This window comes from Apis laboriosa, unplaced genomic scaffold, assembly GCF_014066325.1.
Source record: "Apis laboriosa isolate Shangri-la unplaced genomic scaffold, ASM1406632v1 scaffold39_cov144, whole genome shotgun sequence".
NCBI classification, from domain to species: domain Eukaryota; kingdom Metazoa; phylum Arthropoda; class Insecta; order Hymenoptera; family Apidae; genus Apis; species Apis laboriosa.
The window spans coordinates 2336611-2354865 of NW_025223140.1; the positions used below are offsets into that span (position 1 = coordinate 2336611).

General features: G+C 39.1%; 1 protein-coding gene across 1 annotated transcript in view; it reads right to left on the reverse strand.

Annotated features, from left to right (window-relative positions):
* Positions 1–871: 871 nt before the first annotated feature.
* The window catches only part of LOC122715641 (cadherin-89D), a 33960-nt gene continuing 16576 nt past the window's right edge, over positions 872–18255 (reverse strand). Inside the window, exons 7-21 of the mRNA XM_043937980.1 lie at positions 16671–17634; positions 14914–15072; positions 14349–14526; positions 13824–14085; positions 10896–11199; positions 7498–9206; positions 5829–6041; positions 5558–5646; positions 5299–5382; positions 5129–5197; positions 4783–4986; positions 4284–4487; positions 2717–2881; positions 1218–1603; positions 872–903 (exon numbers count right to left, since the gene is read on the reverse strand). Coding sequence (XP_043793915.1) covers positions 872–903; positions 1218–1603; positions 2717–2881; positions 4284–4487; positions 4783–4986; positions 5129–5197; positions 5299–5382; positions 5558–5646; positions 5829–6041; positions 7498–9206; positions 10896–11199; positions 13824–14085; positions 14349–14526; positions 14914–15072; positions 16671–17634 — 5022 coding nt within the window. The remainder of the gene's footprint in view (positions 904–1217; positions 1604–2716; positions 2882–4283; positions 4488–4782; positions 4987–5128; positions 5198–5298; positions 5383–5557; positions 5647–5828; positions 6042–7497; positions 9207–10895; positions 11200–13823; positions 14086–14348; positions 14527–14913; positions 15073–16670; positions 17635–18255) is intronic.

Consider the following 18255-nt stretch of genomic DNA (forward strand, 5'->3'; position numbering starts at 1 on the left):
ATTAGAATTATCATAATGAAATAAATATTTATGCACATAATTTTCAATAATAATTGCACGCTTTCTTGGATATTCGACACCATATTTCCAACAAGTGAAACGTATATCTACTGTACATGAAACATTTTTTTACATTTGTAGAGGAGAATATTCTTACATTCATAAATAAGGTAAACGTAGGGAAATAAGAAATAATAATAATAATTATTATTAAAATAAAAATAGATCTCGATAGAGAATATTTACACGAACGAATGACGAGTATTTTGGTAACAGGATGACACAATTTGCGCAAATTTTCACGCGAGAAAAGTAACTCGCTAATTCCTTCCTCGTGGAAAGGATATTTCTTCGATCGGTTCAACTTTTTACAAAAATTTTTACAACTCTGCTCTGCTCTGCTCGGTTAAAATAAAATGGAATTTTGAAAAGTTTCGTCGTGTTTTTTGAAAAATAAAGATAAATGGAATCTTGAAACATTACAATATACCTTCAAAAAAGAGTAAAAAACTGTAAAATATGAAATTCTTGCTCGTATCTATCATTGACTGAAACAAACAGATTTTGAAAATTTATTACCATTTAATTGTTATTTGAAAAAAGACTTTTTCTGAATGAAACGTGGATGATTAATACAATAGATTAAACAATCCTTTTGGCCTGCTTTCCAATTTAAACCTACGTGTTAAAGAAATATCCTCGCACTGATAAAGTTAAAAGGGATTAATCTCATCGTGCAAAAAGATGCACCTCTTATAAAATTGTGTATCCCCTATGGATAACAAATGTATGGACAATAAGAAAAACTCATGGCTAGGAAGAATCCTTGTTCCCCATTGAAAGTTTCTCTCGTAAATAAGATTCTTTCTCGTTAATACAGCATGTGGGTGGATCTCGTTACACCTGTGAAACAAAATGAAAATATAGAAACAAATAGAAGAAAAATATTTTAATTAGAATAACTGTACAGATTTTATCTCTTTCAAAATGTTAATCATCGATCTCTCAAAACTCAAGTATCAAAGTAACCACAACTCCATTATTCTTTTTATCCACGAGTATAAATACTTTTGCAGACAAGTAGTAGTGCTCCATGAACGGCAAGCTTCCACAGTAGAAGAAGTCACAATCACACGATACTACCCTTCCGCTGGCCTTACGATATACCTAACTCAACGAGATCCAAAACTCGAGCCATCGAAAGCCATTGAACTCACCGTGAAGAGGGGAGGTGTTCTGCAAAGAGCTGGACAACGAGATCTCGGTTCCAGGATGTTCGTGTATCACTGTCTCGGTGATATTGTTCTCAGCTTCCGAATGCGCGCGCCGATGCTCGCGCCCCACCCCGCCGTCGTTCTTCCGCCTCTTCTCGGTCCCAAGGTTGCAGCAACGTTGCTGCTCCCTCTGCAACGTCATCTCGTGGGAGTACATCGATTCACCGTTCGAGAACGAGTTGTATCGTTGCCGCCTCCTGGTTGTTTGGGTCCCTCGCCTCCCCACCACCATACTCGTCGTCGTCGTCGTCGAGGTGTCGTGGATTCCGCGAGAGATCTCGTTTCCTCTTTCGCGCCGCTGCAGGGACTTCAGAGAGTCCTCGTAGCCGCTGTGAAGAGGCAGGTAGATTCGAGTAGAGTAGTTGAAAAAGAAAGAGGAAGAAAGAGAGAGAGAGAGAGAGAGACGTAAAGACATCTCGTGGAATGGATTCCCGAACAGCTGGCTGCGGATGATGATGACTGGATGGAACGTTTGGAACGTTCTTTTCGTTCTCTCTTTGTTACTTGATCAAGCGTGAAATTAAAATTTCTGAGATAAGGCGGTAAGTGGAAAAGCTGAGACCGTGATTTTTGTTACGCGGTTTAGTTCGGCGTTTATTGTCTGCAATATTTCTGTATGTGGAAGATGTGTATACATGTATGTGTGTGTGTGTGTGTGTGTGTTTGAGAAAAGGTTGAAGAATTGTTCGATGGGTTAATCGATTATGGGTTTTTATAGAAGGTGCTTTTTAGAAGGTGCTTTTGAGTAAGAAAAAGGCGACGATTGGTGGATTAATAGAGATTACATATACATGTACAGTTAATATCGTTTTTCTTTTTTTGTAATTATTGCGATATAGAAAGCTGGATGGACGTGTTGTAGAAGCTTGAAGATATTATGTATGCACGATAGATAGAAGTGTAGAATAGAAGAAGCTAAGGAATTATTTAATTAATTGCTTCGCAAGCACTGTTTCGAAAGATCAAGGATGATCAATGCGATGATCGATGAAATTATGCGTATACCTTTGAATATAAATATAAAAATTTGGAAGCAGAAAAATAATATCCAAAATCCGCCGAACGTCACTATGATTCGTTCATTCATTCATTCTCAACACGATCAAAAATCCTCTTTAAGAAACATTTAGAAAAATCTAATCTCTCACAACAATATTATCATTTCAACTTCTTCCCAATCAGGACAATTGAGTCTTGACCACAAAAAGTGACGTCCAACGAAAAGAGTTAAAAGCGTCAAATTGAATCACTCCCCCCTCCCCTCCTCGACTCGAAAACCTCGTCCACGATCCCTTTTTTATACTTATCCGTTCCACATCTGAGCAGATCGATCGATCCCTCTCCTTCCCTCCCCTCTCATCCCCAACCCCCTACCACCCCCTCGGCCGAACTCTCTTTTCAATTTAGATAGCACGAATAGCTCCGTAAGTAATTCGACTTACTTGCTGCTCTCGCCGCTTGAGGGGCTGGACGAGTGACTGCAGTGGCAGGAGGCGCGCGCCACGATCCCAGAATCCTGACCGCTGGAATGCAAGGACGTCGCGGATGCCTCCAGGCCTTTCGGGGTCCCCGTCGTCCTCCCGGCGTGCTTACTACAACCGCCCATCCTGCAACCACCACCACCACCTCTGCCACTCTAGCATCGACATCTAGCGGCGAAAGATATGGGAATTCCCTGATACAGTATTCCCCCCTCCCCTGACCTTGCACCCCTCCCCCTTCCCCCCTCGACCGACCGGTATCATCATAATAAATGCACCAATGCATTTTTATCTCGTGCCCCCTCTGGTTTTTTCTTCTTCTTCTTTTTCATCCACGCGAGATGGCGTTGTTTCGTTTGAGCAGATTCGAAGGAGGGAGGAGAGGGGAGAGGGAGGCAGGGTGCGTGGTTTCGAGCAGGTTCGCTGCTAATGGATTGAAAACGGAGCTGCGAGGAAATCGGTCGAGCTTCTGGTGGAATCGCGGTTGTTGCCATATTGGATATTTGGTATTGGTTGTTTTGCCAGCCGAGAATGGATAGGATTGGAGAATGGGCCGGTTTGTGAGGGATTCGAGTGGTGATAAAGTGAATATGTCCTGGGTAGGGGGGAATGATTGCGTGTGTGTATGTATCTGTGTGTGTGTGTGTGTGTGTGTGTGTGTGTGTGTGCGTTATTTAATTTTCGAGAAGAAAAAAGGATTTTGCCGCGATTCGAGTTTTTGAGTTAAATTTTTATCGTAGAGTCCAATGAGAATATTAATTTCATTCACGAATTATATTTCAATTACACGCATTTCGTGTTCAATCATTCGAGCATTGTGTAAATATTAAATATACATCGTGTATATATCAAGATTTTTCTAAATTGTTTACTTTAGAGAATTGTGGAATTGTGGAAATTTGTATTTATTTTAAAGTCCGACCATAAACGGGCCGGTACTACTTACCGATATACCATCATCGCGGTGAAGCCAATATCAACGGTTACTTTTCAGAAACCGCAAAACCATATTTCCTGTCTGTATGTATTTCATATCTGTTTATTCGCAGGAAAAAAAAGAAAATTTTCTTCGTTGATTCTGAAATAAACTCTTCTTCATACTCTTTTCATCTCTACTTGATACCGCGTGATACGAATATTATATTCAGGGATATAAAATTCAAAACTGAAAATTTTCGAAACGTTGAACGCGAAACCGCGGAAGATCTAAACAGGTCGTGCAGAACCGCAAGCGATTCTGCTCAGTTGCGCTCAAATGATTTAATACGGTTTACAACGAAGTCCTGGTGGACTCTCAACGACGAGGATAAAGGCTGATCTACATCGACGATCAATATAACGACACATATAATATAATATAATATAATATAAAAGCACGTATTCTAAATTAATTTGTGAATAAATATCGCGTCTTAGTTTAAAGATGTAGTTTAAAAATTTCTGTTTTGAAAGTCAAATGCACTATCTAATCATCGATGGAGTCCACCGAGTGTAAATCCGTCTTAAATAGCGAATCGAATAGACTTACGCGTGGAAACGGGCGCAATTAGATCCGTGCTCGCAGATGCTGTGCCGTCTCGGTATGTCGGCGCAGAACGGTTCAGGGTCGTAGTGAAGGCCGTCGACAAAGGTCGGGAACAATGGCGGCTTCTGGAGAGTCGCGGATGGATCTGCCAAAGCGAAACCAATCGGGCTGGTGGTCGAGAACATCGCTTTCTCCCGACGTCTGCGACTAAACCGATAAAATTTAAGTAATCACGGTTTAGAGCGAATTGGCATTTGATTGGCCTGGTATTCGATAGAAGTGGAAAGGGACCGATGGACGTGTTCTCGCTGGAAACTTAATTTTGTTTAATCCAACTTTTCTCACGAGAAGAATTCCCAAACGGAATTGCTTCGAACGATATATATTATTTACACGTGTTATTAAAGAAACGTTTCCAAAATTTTGACGCGATAAAAATGATCGTTTAATTGTTTGTAGTTGAAAAATTCTATGCACTAAATGCGTCTAATATTCTCCTTACCGTTTACTTCTGCGAACGCACGTGATACAAAGGGCGGTGACGAGGGCGCCCACAAAGATGACACAGCCGAGCATCACCACAGCCACTTCCAAAGTGGATAGCAGGTAACGTTGATTACCCTGACGAGGAGAGCTTCCGGCAATGTCCAGAACATCGTACTCGTCCAACTCCCGCTTGATTTCCGTTTTCTTTGTGTTGAACACGCTGGAACAACGCGGATAATTAACTGCACGATGTTGCTCGATGACTATTTTGATTATCATTTTTTTCATTAAACGATTATCACGCGTTTATCACAATGATTATAAAGTTGGACTTAATATAAATAAAATAAAGGATTACTTACTTGTGCAACGTGTCCATGTCTATCATAACGTTTAAATGGGGATCGATTGCGTAAAGATAAACGTCGGTACTGCGAAACAGGAAATGTAATAAAAAATATAGAATAGGAGGAATTTTAATTTTTCTTCATCGAAGATATTTTTTTTAAAAATGTTATTTGTCACCACTTACGACGTCGTGTCGATCAAATTTTTTTCAATGTGTGGCTCTAGCTTCCTCACTCGAACGTCGAAACCCGTCACGTTGTGCAATACTCTGAAATTGAATTAAAATTCTTACACGAGAAGGAATAAAGATATATGTAAATAAACGCTTATATTCCAATGGTCTTAATTTGTAAAGAACGTTCAGATATTTATCTCTTTTAATTTGAAAATTGACCTGAATATTTAAGATTGAAAATATTCGGAACAGAAATGAATGAACTCACGCGGTGATATTCTCCAGTTGCGGCTCGAGATCTATGGGCCTTCGACCAACCACCATCACCACCTGTTTCTGATCATCCAGGATGTACACCTTTCGACAAACATCACAAGATAAATAAATAATTGAATAAAGTTTGACAATTTTTAATCGATCAACTTTTGATTCAATTAGCTAAAATATTTATTAACCATAAGTATGATTTTATTTTGAATAATTGAAATTGCAAGAGTTTTTTTTTTTTTTGGATGAGGAATCAAAGAAGGAAAAGTTACAAAAACGTTGGCGATGCTGCTGCGACCGTTCTCAGCGCCTCTTCTGTCGGTGGCCTTGACGTCGAACCCGAAAACGCGCCCAGCATCACGGCCAAAACTCGCCACAGATCGTACTTGACCGCTCAGTGGGTCAATGGCGAATCGTGGCGCGTCCTCCCGCCCGAGAATTTGATACCGGATCTCGGCGTTTGCTCCCTCGTCCGGGTCTTCCGCCTGATTGTAACGATTAGTCGGTTTATTCAATTAATTGACTCTCTTTCTTTTCTATCTTGTTTACGATCAATGAATTTTTTTTTAAAAAGAAGAAGAATTCTGAAAAGTACAGATGCTGCTCGGAATTTTAAAAATTCTATCTCTAAAAGTTTTATAATTTATTTCATACGATTAGTCGGTTTCGATTATGCCTCTCTCTCTTTGCTATCTCGTTTATAATCAATGAATTTTTAAATCAATTTTAAATCAAAGAAGAAGAAATTTGAAAAGTACAGATGCTCGGAATTTTAAAAATTCTATCTCTAAAAGTTTTATAATTTATTTCATACGATTAATCGGTTTCGATTATGCCTCTCTTTCTTTTCTATCTCATTTACGATCAATGAATTTTTTTTTAAAAAGAAGAAGAATTCTGAAAAGTACAGATGCTGCTCGGAATTCTAAAAATTCTATCTCTAAAAGTTTATAATTTGTTTCATATGATTAGTCAATTTATTCGATTATGTCTCTCTCTCTCTCTCTTTCTCTTTTCGTTATCTCGTTTACGATCAATGAATTTTTTTTTAAATTAAAGAAGAAGAATTCTGAAAAGTACAGATGCTGCTCGGAATTCTAAAAATTCTATCTCTAAAAGTTTATAATTTGTTTCATATGATTAGTCAATTTATTCGATTATGTCTTTCTCTCTCTCTTTCTCTTTTCGCTATCTCATTTACGATCAATGAATTTTTTTTTAAAAAGAAGAAGAATTCTGAAAAGTACAGATGCTGCTCGGAATTTTAAAAATTCTAACTCTAAAAGTTTTATAATTTATTTCATACGATTAGTCGATTTCGATTATGCCTCTCTTTCTTTTCTATCTCATTTACGACCAATGAATTTTTTTTTAAAAAGAAGAAGAATTCTGAAAAGTACAGATGCTGCTCGGAATTTTAAAAATTCTATCTCTAAAAGTTTATAATTTGTTTCATATGATTAGTCAATTTATTCGATTATGTCTCTTTCTCTCTCTCTCTTTCTCTTTTCGCTATCTCGTTTACGATCAATGAATTTTTCTTTTTTTAAATCAAAGAAAAAGAAATCTAAAAAGTACAGATGCTGCTCGGAATTCTAAAAATTCTATCTCTAAAAGTTTCGTAACTTGTTTCATAATAAATTAGAAAAAAAAAAATTCAGAGATATAAGCAGAATTATAAATAAAATTTAAAGTGTAACAAAAATTGTGCAATTCAAATCTTCTAAATAAAGTCACATTTAAAGATTCATACTCCCCTGCTCAATTCTCTACTCGATCCATTCCCATATCTTCCGCAAAAAGCATCTCATTACCATACAAAACACGCATCTTCCCCCTCCCCTTTCCAAGAAACGCGATACGATTGGCAACGAACTTGAGAAAGGAAATAAATATTCCATTGGAGACGAGTCTCGAAAAAATAAGGTTTTAAAAACGAACCTCCACTTTGACGACCTCGTACCCGTAATGGGCGGTGGTCGGTATGGCGGCAAGGATGGGTCGGCCCTTCGACTTGAATCTGGGCGCGTTGTCGTTCACGTCCTTCACCCTGACCACGACTCTGGCCTCGTTAGGTGCCAAACCGTTCAGCCTTTCGCCGACCACCGGGTAAATCATGACCGGCATCCCTCTTCCGATCTTCACCCTGTCCACCCTCACCTTAGCCTCGTATCGATCGTTCACCTCCCGATCCACGCCCGTCATCAGATACAACGAGCCGTTCCTAGGATCGACGGAGAAGAATTGCCTCGCCTTCGTCTCATCCGCCACGATGCTGTACCGTATATGCTCGTCCTGTATGTGTCCACTGTCGGCCAACTCCAACCGGGCGACCAACACGGGCACCTCCACGTTCTCCTCGACCTCCACCTCGTAGTAACGGTGTTTGAACGAAGGCGCCTTCTCCGTCTCCGTCCCTTCCTCGTCGTCCTCGTTCGACACGGCGACGATCACCGCCGCCGTTGACGTGAGGCTGACAGGAGACCCTAGATCGCTAGCGGTTACCAGTAATCTGTGGCTTCTTTGCCTCTCGTAGTCCAGATTACCGATAACCGTGATCACACCTTCCTTGCTGTCGATGGCGAACCACTGTTTCTCAATCTTGCCAAGATGATTCAGGTCGAACAGGATCAGACCGTTCCCATTCCCGGCAAAGTCAGAGTCGTTGGCGGACACTTTGATCACTTGGCTGCCTATAGGACTGTTCTCGAGGATGGAGGCATGGTAGACAGGAAGGGGATCGCCGTTTTCGTCCTTCTCGATCTCGTCGTAATCGTGGAACACCGGTGGATTGTCGTTTACATCCAACACGTTCACCTCCACCTCGACGGTGGAGCTCAATCTCGGGACACCGTTGTCTCGAGCCGTGACGAGGAGGCGGTGAACAGGTACGGTTTCCCTGTCGAGAATACCCGTCACTCTGATTATCCCCTCCCTAGGGCCGATCTCGAAGATCCTGGACACGTTTCCAAGGCTGGTCGAATTTTCCTTCGTCGTCAACTCGTAAGTGACGTTCGCGTTCGCTCCGTGATCCGCGTCTATTGCTCGAACGGTGCCCAACGTGTATCCGGCGTAGGTGCCCTCGGCTACGTCGAACGTGTACCAGGATTTGTCGAAGCTAGGGGGATGATCGTTCACGTCGACCACGTGGATCCGGATGGTAATATTGTCCAACAATCCCCCGGGATCTTTGGCCAGGGCTAGGAAACGCAGGTTGGTTTCGGCGGTGAGCCCCCTGGCCACCGATATCTCGGCCGACCTTGGATCCAGATGGAAGTATCTACGATTGGTGGCCTCGAGTCGTGATTCAACGTCGTCACCGGAAACCGTCTCGTTCCCCAGGCTGTACGTTATCGCCGCGTTTGTTCCCTCGTCCTTGTCCTCGGCGAGGAGCCGTATTATCGGCGCCCCGATCGTCGCGTTTTCCGGAACGAGAAGAAGGGGCGAACGACGGGCGCTCGATGCTTGATTTCCTGTCCCAGTGTCGTCCGTATCGGGCACGTCGTTCCCTTCGAACGACGCCTCGGTATCGGCCTCGTTCGAGACGCGAACACCCTGCTCCGGGAGCACGATCATACGGATAAAAACGGGAGAATTGTCGTTCACGTCGGTCACCGTTATCCTCAGACTCGCTTCGGAGGTTAGACCGCCTGTAAAAATCGCCCGATGACGAGCGAGTTTTATTCAAGCGGAATATTTGTACAAGGGGGAAATTATATTGTAAATTGAACCGTGCATTTATTATTTCTGTTTGCTTGTTGCGAAAATAAAAAGCTACATGTAATTTGAAATCTTTAGATAGTCGAAAATATAAGAGAAATCGAGCCATTGAAATTACTTTTCGATTCGTCTTGATATGAGCATTCAAAGTTTTCACAGCGGAGAAGAGATTAGGAATGGGAAGAAATTTCCTGTCGTTTGTTTGAAATTTGAGAGAGGCGATGAACTTAAACGCGAGTGAGAAAATAATAGAGATAATACGTGAAGAGAAAATTACTCCTCCCTTTACAGGACGATATCTCTGGAACCGAAAGTCGTATTGAGATAAATCAAAGGGCGTTTTAAAGTGCAATGATTCCCGTTTCTAATGATTTTTCACCCATTGACCTAGGATTATTATCTTCGAAGTTATAACGATTTAAAGTTTTCCTAATTTTAATCGAATTTCTAAGGTATGTTAGCGATAACTCGTGCAAAGTCCGGGTGTGCGACAAGGACGGAAATAGTAAACGATTAAAAATTATTCTTTTCTTTATACGGGGATATCTCGGGAACCGGAAGTCGTATCGAGATAAATGAAAAGGCGTTTTAAAGAGCAAGGATCCCCATTTCCAACGACCTTTCACCCATTAACCTAGGATTATTATCTTCGAAGTTATAGCGATTTAATATTTTCCTAATTTTAATCGAATTTCTAAGGTATGTTAGCGATAACTCGTGCAAAGTCCGGGTATGCGACAAGGACGGAAATAGTAAACGATTAAAAATTATTCTTTTCTTTATACGGGGATATCTCGGGAACCGGAAGTCGTATCGAGATAAATGAAAAGGCGTTTTAAAGAGCAAGGATCCCCATTTCCAACGACCTTTCACCCATTGACCTAGAATTATTATCTTCGAAGTTATAGCGATTTAAAGTTTTCCTAATTTTAATCGAATTTCTAAGGTATGTTAGCGATAACTCGTGCAAAGTCCGGGTGTGCGACAAGGACGGAAATAGTAAACGATTAAAAATTATTCTTTTCTTTATATGGGTATATCTCGTGAACCGAAAGTCGTATCGACATAAATGAAAAGACGTTTTAAAGAGTAAGGATCCCCGTTTCTAATGATTTTTCACCCATTAATCTAGGATTATTATTTTCGAAGTTATAGTGGTTTAAAGTTCTTTTAATTTTAATTGAATTTCTAAGGTATATTAACGATAATTTAGAAATGCGCGAGAAGGACGGAGATGATTAAAAATTACTCTTTCCTTCATATGACTATATCTCGAAAACCGGAAATGGTATCAAGATAAATCAAAAAGCATTTTAAAGGGTAAGCTTTTATGCTTCCAGTGATCACTCATTGACTAAGAATCTATCGATCTATAAATTATCTATCGAATTATAGCGATTAATATTTTTTCTTAATTTTATATTTATATACTACAAGTCACATAGTGAACACTTTACACTTGCATCTCATATACTTGTATACTAATGTAATTATTTCCAGCAAACATCAAAGCTTAACCTCTTTTTGCTCTCGCGTTAAAAACATGGTTGTACTTGCTGTTTGGACAAACTCAATTTCTTCGAAAAAAGAAATCGCTATCAACGAAAAAGATGTCTTACCATTGTCTTTAGCAACGATGGTGAAACTATAGTTTGCTCTCGCCTCTCTGTCCAATGTACGATCATCGATTCCTTCGAAGTACACTAAACCCGTGGTTGGATGGATTCTAAAAAACTCGCTTCCCTCGCCGTGAAGAGTGAAGACAAAGTTCTGATTGATACCCTCGTCTTTGTCGGTAGCCGTAATGGGAGTCGATAAGTTCACTTTCGTTCCGGGTGGACTGTTCTCCATGATTCGCCCTTCGTATAACGGGGACGTGAATTCTGGCGCATGATCGTTTTCGTCAAGAACGATCACGCTTACCTAAGGTGAAATTTATCGAACACTTTAATAAAGATTCTTTCCATCGAAAAAAAATTGGTGAATTTGTTAAATTCTTTTCAAATTCAAAATAGAATAATAGATAAACTTTTATTCAAATGTGTTTGTCGAAATTTCCGAATAAGATCGCATTTAATGGGATTTTTGTCGAAAATATTTTCGAAAATGAAAATGTTTGTGATTCACATCTTCGAGAAAGGAATTCTATCCTTGAAATAAAAGTGACTTTAATTCATTGTGTTGGAATAATTGTTCGAATTTAAATATTCGTGCAATATCGCATTAAGTGTTAAGTATGTATAAATGTTAACGAACTAGGTCTCGTAAATAAGTGTTTTAAATATTACTTAACACGAGTGTCGTGTTAAATATTTCGAATACACGCGAGCACGGTTGTGAAAGTTGAATTTATGCGCGCGGCGAAAGATCCTTGAACCGGGCGCAGAAACGCGGTCTTCGTTCGAATTTTTAAATTAAAAAATTTTTGAACATCATTCCTCACATCCTTGGAACTTCTATTAACTTCTACGACCGAATATTCTAAAAGTTGAATATTCTAAAAGTTGAATATTCTAAAAGTTAAATATTCTAAAAGTTAAATATTCTAAAAGTTAATCATATTGCAGCTCGAGGACGACATTCTCAACACCTGTCGACGACTGCATAAAAATCGATCAATTTTTGACAGTGTCTTCAAGTGTGAGATGAAATGAAAATGAAATTTTTCCTGTCAATCCCTCGTATCGTATAATTATACTGAAACCCTAATAAATGATATGATTAGAATAATTTTTCATAGTTTTTTTGTTACTTTTCGAAATACTTCAAGTTCAAAATTCTTTCTCGTGGCATTTCAACAAATATTTCAATGAAATGTACAATTTTTAAACTCGCACATTTATTAAAATATATTTAGAAAGAGAAGAAATCTCAAAAGTAATTGATTATTTATAACTTTACCTATACTATTATTATATATTTTCTATCTATATATTTTTAAAATCTAATAAGAAGTGAAAAAATTCCAAGTCAATCATAGAATTGATTCCAAAACATTGTACAACTTTTAAAGTCGCACATTTATCAAAATATATTTAGAAAGAAATCTCAATAGTAATAGATTACTTATACCTTTGCCTATACTATTAAAATACCATACCATAAAATACTATTAAAAGTAACATCCAAGAATTGAATAATCATTTCATAGCCATACAAAAATACATATTTTTGTAAGAAATGAAAAAATTCCAAGTAAATTGAATCTAAAATAAATTTTTGTACAATTTTTAGGCACGCACATTTATCAAAATATTTTTAAAAAAAGAGAAGAAATTTCAAAAGTAATAGATTACTTATACTTTTGCCTATACTATTAAAATAACAACTTAAAGTAACATCCAAAAATTTATAATCATTTCATAGTCATACAAAAATATATATGTTTTATAAGAAATGAAAAATTTCCAAATAAATTGAATCCAAAATAAATTTTTGTACAATTTTTAGGCACGCACATTTATCAAAATATTTTTAAAAAAAGAGAAGAAATTTCAAAATAAATTATTTATACTTTTGTCTATTATTAAAAGAAATAAAGGAAATTAGAAGAAGTTAAAATTAGAGAAATAAAAGAATTATTATTACAGGAATATACAAAGTACATGCATCATCCAAGAATTGATAATCATTTTTTATCCACATAAATATACTATATATTTTTAATACATCTTTTTAATAAAAAGTGATAAAATTCTAAGTGAAGTGAATCCAAAAGAAATTGTATAACTTTTAAGCTTGTACATTTATTAAAATATTTTTAAAAAAAGAGAAGAAATCTCAAAAGTAATAGATTACTTATATTTTTGCCTATACTATTAAAATAACTCAAAGTAACATCCAAAAATTGACAATCATTTCTTAGCCATACAAAAATACATATTTTTGTAAGAAATGAAAAACTTCTAAGTAAATTGAATCCAAAATAAATTTTTTAAAAAAGTAATCAAAATATTTTAAAAAAAAGAGAAGAAATCTCAAAAATAATAGATTACTTATACTTTTGCCTATATTATTAAAATATCAAAGTAATATTCGAGAATTGACAATCATTTCATAGCCATACAAAAATACATATTTTTGTAAGAAACGAAAAAATTCCAAGTAAATCGAATCCAAAACAAATTGTACAACTTTTAAACTCGCAAATTTATCAAAATATTTAAAAAAAAAAGAGAAGAAATCTCAAAAATAATAGATTACTTATATCTTTACCTGTACTAATTAGAAGAAATTAGAAGAAGTTAGAATTAGAGAATTAAAAAAATTGATAATCATTTTTTATCAATATAAAAAATACATATTTTTAGAACGTCTTTCTAATAAAAAAAAAATTCCACATCTCTTAATAGAAACTTTCGACCAAAACACTTTTCTCTACCTTTTTTCACACTCTCCATCCTCAAGAAACCTCCCCGACAAAAGTGGCATCGACATCCCTTCCAATACAATCACCCTTGACCACTACAAGCATCCACCAAAACTTGGAAACTTGGAACCTGCTGATAAATTAATTACCACCACAAAATGATAGAAGAAGGACTCACTTGGAAAACGCCGACGCCTCGCGGGCTCTCCGCAATCACGGTGATGCTGTAATTCTGCCTGGTCTCACGATCGAGGCCCTTGGGCGCGTACAGGGCGCCATCCTCCGTGATCGAGATGTCGGGCACATCCTGCTGATTGACGATAAAGAAGCGAGTGGCTGGCGTGGCCGAGCCAGTTCCATTCTGCGGAAGTATTTGGCCGATGTACGCGCCAGCCATGTTCTCTCTCGCGTGGAACACCAGTGGGGCGGTGGTCGTTCCCCTGCAATCAACGGACGTCGACTTTTCGACGAGCAAACAAACGGAATTTCGCCGGGTCGGCGACTCTCTGACCTTTCGAGATCGAATCGACGTCTCACGAAGACAGACGTTTTAATATTGCCAACCTTTCTCATCTAGCAAGAAGAGTCAACGAGAACGTGTCGAGTATCGGCATTCTACTATTCTCACTTTACGAAATTTATATTTAGATTCGAAGAATTTGATATGTAATTATTTCGAACGAACACGTGAATAACACATTACCTGGTGAATATGCCTCGGTCGTCATTAGGATCGACCACGTGGATGGACACGTTGGTGATCAGCATCAGGTCCCGTTCGTCGGTAACTATTGCCTCGAAATCGTAGATCGATCGGTCGAATCTTTCGATTTCCTCGACCACCGTGATCGTACCCGAGCGTTCCTCCACCGCGAACGGCACTGAAATTCGATGTATGCAGCATGTGTCGCGTATTACAGGTTCTGGATGGCCCGTTACACCGAGCTTATTGAATCGTTAGACCATCACCGGTTCGGTAATGAGAATTTTATTATCGCTTTCGAGGTGATCTAAACGAAGTTTAGAGCCAACAATTTGACGTTGAAATATTGGAAATATATTCGGATTCCAATTTTTTTTTTCGAGGGGAATTTAATTTTCTCGCGAGCAAGGTAAACGAGAAAGGAAAAAGATCGATTTCTGAGAACTAAAAGAGATGATATCGTTGCTTTCGCAGTGCAGTGTTTCGATCGAATTAAAAAATTTTCCAAGACGGAATCATTCCAGAGCTGTTAACAACCTGTTGCTGGATTAATCGTATTACGTACCACCTTCCTCGTAGCTGTGCAAGAGGTCGTAGATCAGGTCGTTGGTCTTCACGGCGTCGTTCAAGCGTATTTGGCCGACGCTGGTTCCGACCGGCACGTTGGCACCCACCCAAAATTCGTAAGGGGCGCCCACGAAATCCGGCTCCAACGACTCCGGCCCTGCGACGAAAGGGAGAAAGAGAATTCGTGAGAAAGGAGTCGAAAGGAACGATCGAAGGGAATCGGCGCCGATCGTTTAGACCGCGATAAAAATATCGTTCCACGGCGCGTGGAACGCCTCTTTCGAGTGAAAATATTTTAGGATTTTCTTTGTCCCGACGTATGTAACGCGTTCGTGGAACGTATCTCCTCGCGATACGAGCAGAATATTTCCCACGGTTGACGAAACGCGTTTTATGGATCTTCGTGACTGGTGTAGAAAGTGGAAGAGAGGAGGAGGAGACCGCGGAAAACGTTCACAGAAACGCGTATCGATTTATTATAGAATTTTTACATTAAATTTTGCAAAAAAATTGTGAAGAAATTATAAAATTAAAATAGACTTCGAATTAAAAAATATTTACGAATATCTATATGTACATTGTTTTGGACAAAATTAAGTGGACAATTAAAGCTTTCGTATTGGAAACTTTAAGAAATTTGTGTTCAGTTACGAAATCTAATTGTCTCTGATTGCAAAAATAATTAAAGTTGTATTGGCCAAAAATATAATGTTTCCAAGAGTTTATAAAATTTATAAAAAATATTTAGAACATGATGTGTTGATAATTTACAGAACACAAATATATACGAAGATAGAAGAATTGTAAAAGTATCTTGACGTAATGTTGATGATCTTCAAGAACTGTAAAACGAAAGTTAACAGAAACAGGTTTAAAGAATTATGTAGCAAACTATACATCACTGAAGTACAAAAGAAGAAACGTTAAATTTCATCAAAAAGTATATAAATAAACCACCATCATTCTGGAAATAATTTGGAGTGATGAGAGTAAATTTGAATTATTAAATAAGAAGAAAAGGGCACAAGTTTGGAAAAACTAAATGAATCCTTAAAAAATCAGAATCATAATGGTATGGGCTTGTTTTTCATGATATGGAGTCGGAAATTTAGTATCCATAGATGGCATTATGAATGCAGATAAATACATTGATATCCTGAATGAAAATTTAAAAGAATCAATTTTAAAAATGGACAACAAGATCACGATAACACAAAACATATCGCAAGGAAACTGCAAAATAGACATTGATCTAATAGAAAATTCTAGATCTAAGCAGAAATTCCTTTAGAAAAAAGAGTACTAATAAACAAATATTTTTGGAAGAATTGCAATTGAAAATTCAACACATTGTCAAAAACCAAATAACTAATTACTGAGTCTTTATGAATGTATAAAGTCCACTCAATTATGTCCAACATTATTTAGTTTCGTATACAAACGATACAAAATTATAGTCCATTCTTTTCATCGTAATTGAATTTTAATCCCTCGATTAACTTAATTTTAAATTAAGTCTGGACTTTGTGGAGGCCTCCTCGTATAAACGATACAAAATTATAGTCCATTCTTTTCATCATGATTGAATTTTAATCCCTCGATTAACTTAATCTTAAATTAAGTCCGGACTTTGTGGAGGCCATTCCATTCTATTTTTCTAGTTTCCTTGCGATATGTTTTGTGTTATCGTGATCTTGTTGTCCATTTTTAAAATTGATTCTTTTAAATTAATTTTTACCAGACAAAAAAACTTACCATCCGATCTGAAGACATCCACGGTGACCACAGCGAGGGAGAGCCTCCTCTCGCTGGGGTTGGCCGGTTGATCGGCAGCCTCGACGAAGATGGCGTGCCTCCCCTCGAGAATCGGGCTCTCGGACACCGCGATCGTGCCCGTGGCCTCGTCCACCGTGAACGGAGGCGTCCTCGAGCTCGAATTGCCCGGCTTCTGCAGCCTGTACCTGACCATCCCGTTCGGGCCCAGGTCGTCGTCGACCGCGTGCACCTGGCCGAGCACGGTGCCCACCTTCGAGTCGCTCCTCGCGACCAACTCGTACAGATTTCCAGGTACGAAGATCGGGTTGTTGTCGTTGGCGTCGAGCAACGTCACGTCGACGTCCACCGAGGAAGAGGAAGAGGAGGAGCCGTTTCGAGGGACCACGACGCTCGGCCTTCTCTCGACGGCGACCACCCTCATTCTCAACCGATCTCGCCTCTCCCTGTCGAGAACCGACTGGTCCCTCACGGTCAACCAGCCGGATCTCGCGTCCACCGAGAACGCGCCCGACGGGTCCACCAGCTCGTAGTCGAACTGCCCGTTCTCCCCCTGATCCCTGTCGCGGGCCATCACCTGGAGCACGCTGAACCCGTTCGGCAGATTCTCCACTATGCTGATGTTGTACAGGTCCACCTCGAACTCGGGCAGGTTGTCGTTCAGATCGAGGACCTCGATCTCTACTCTAGCCACGCCCGATCTAAGGGGGTTGTCCACTTGGGAGGCGTGGATTTGCAGGGTGAACGTGTTCGAGGGCAAGTTTCGCTCAGCGTCCAGGTCGATGGCACGTTTCAGGTACAGGGTGCCGTTTACAGGGTCTAGCTGGAAGAAACCTCGCTCGTTGCCCGAGGTGATGTCGTAGCGGACGGGCGTGTCGATGTCGCGGTCGCTGTCGGTCGCTTGGATCGGCGTGGAGAAGTTGATTCGGGCGAAGATCGGGTGTTCCTGTTCGAAAGGAGAGTTTAGAAAATCCCTCGAAGCGATTTGAGAATTGTTATTGAGGGGGAGGATTGAAAATTGAGAAGTTCGAATCGAGGGAAGAGAAAAGTTGTGTAGGCGGATTTAATTTAATTTAAACGTTATTTAAGATAAAAATTGGCGAACTTTAGAGATTTGAAATTACTCGAAATTACACGGCGAGCGAATAGCTAAGACTCGCTCGAGCGGAACAGAATTTGAGCAATGTTGCTTGCTTTCAAAGCAGTGTTGCGAATTTCATTTAAGGAAGATGATCGAAAGCTCGGTCTTCTTAACACGATTAAAATCCATCCAAGATTATAATATAGTTTCGTTGGATATTTCGTCGATATGATGATCTTAATTTTCATAAATCAAAACAATATCGATCGATTTCAACGATCCTCGAGCTCTTCGACGCGTCATCCGATTCAACCAATTTAATCACCTCTCCAACGCGTGATTCTCCAACAACCTCTCACCCAGCCCACATTAGAAACCCTCCACAAACTCTCGAACTCAATTATACTCGTGAGCCACTTGGACTCGCAATCGGCTCAATATCCCTAGCAAAATCCATACAAGCACCTTCCTCGTCGATCATTTCGT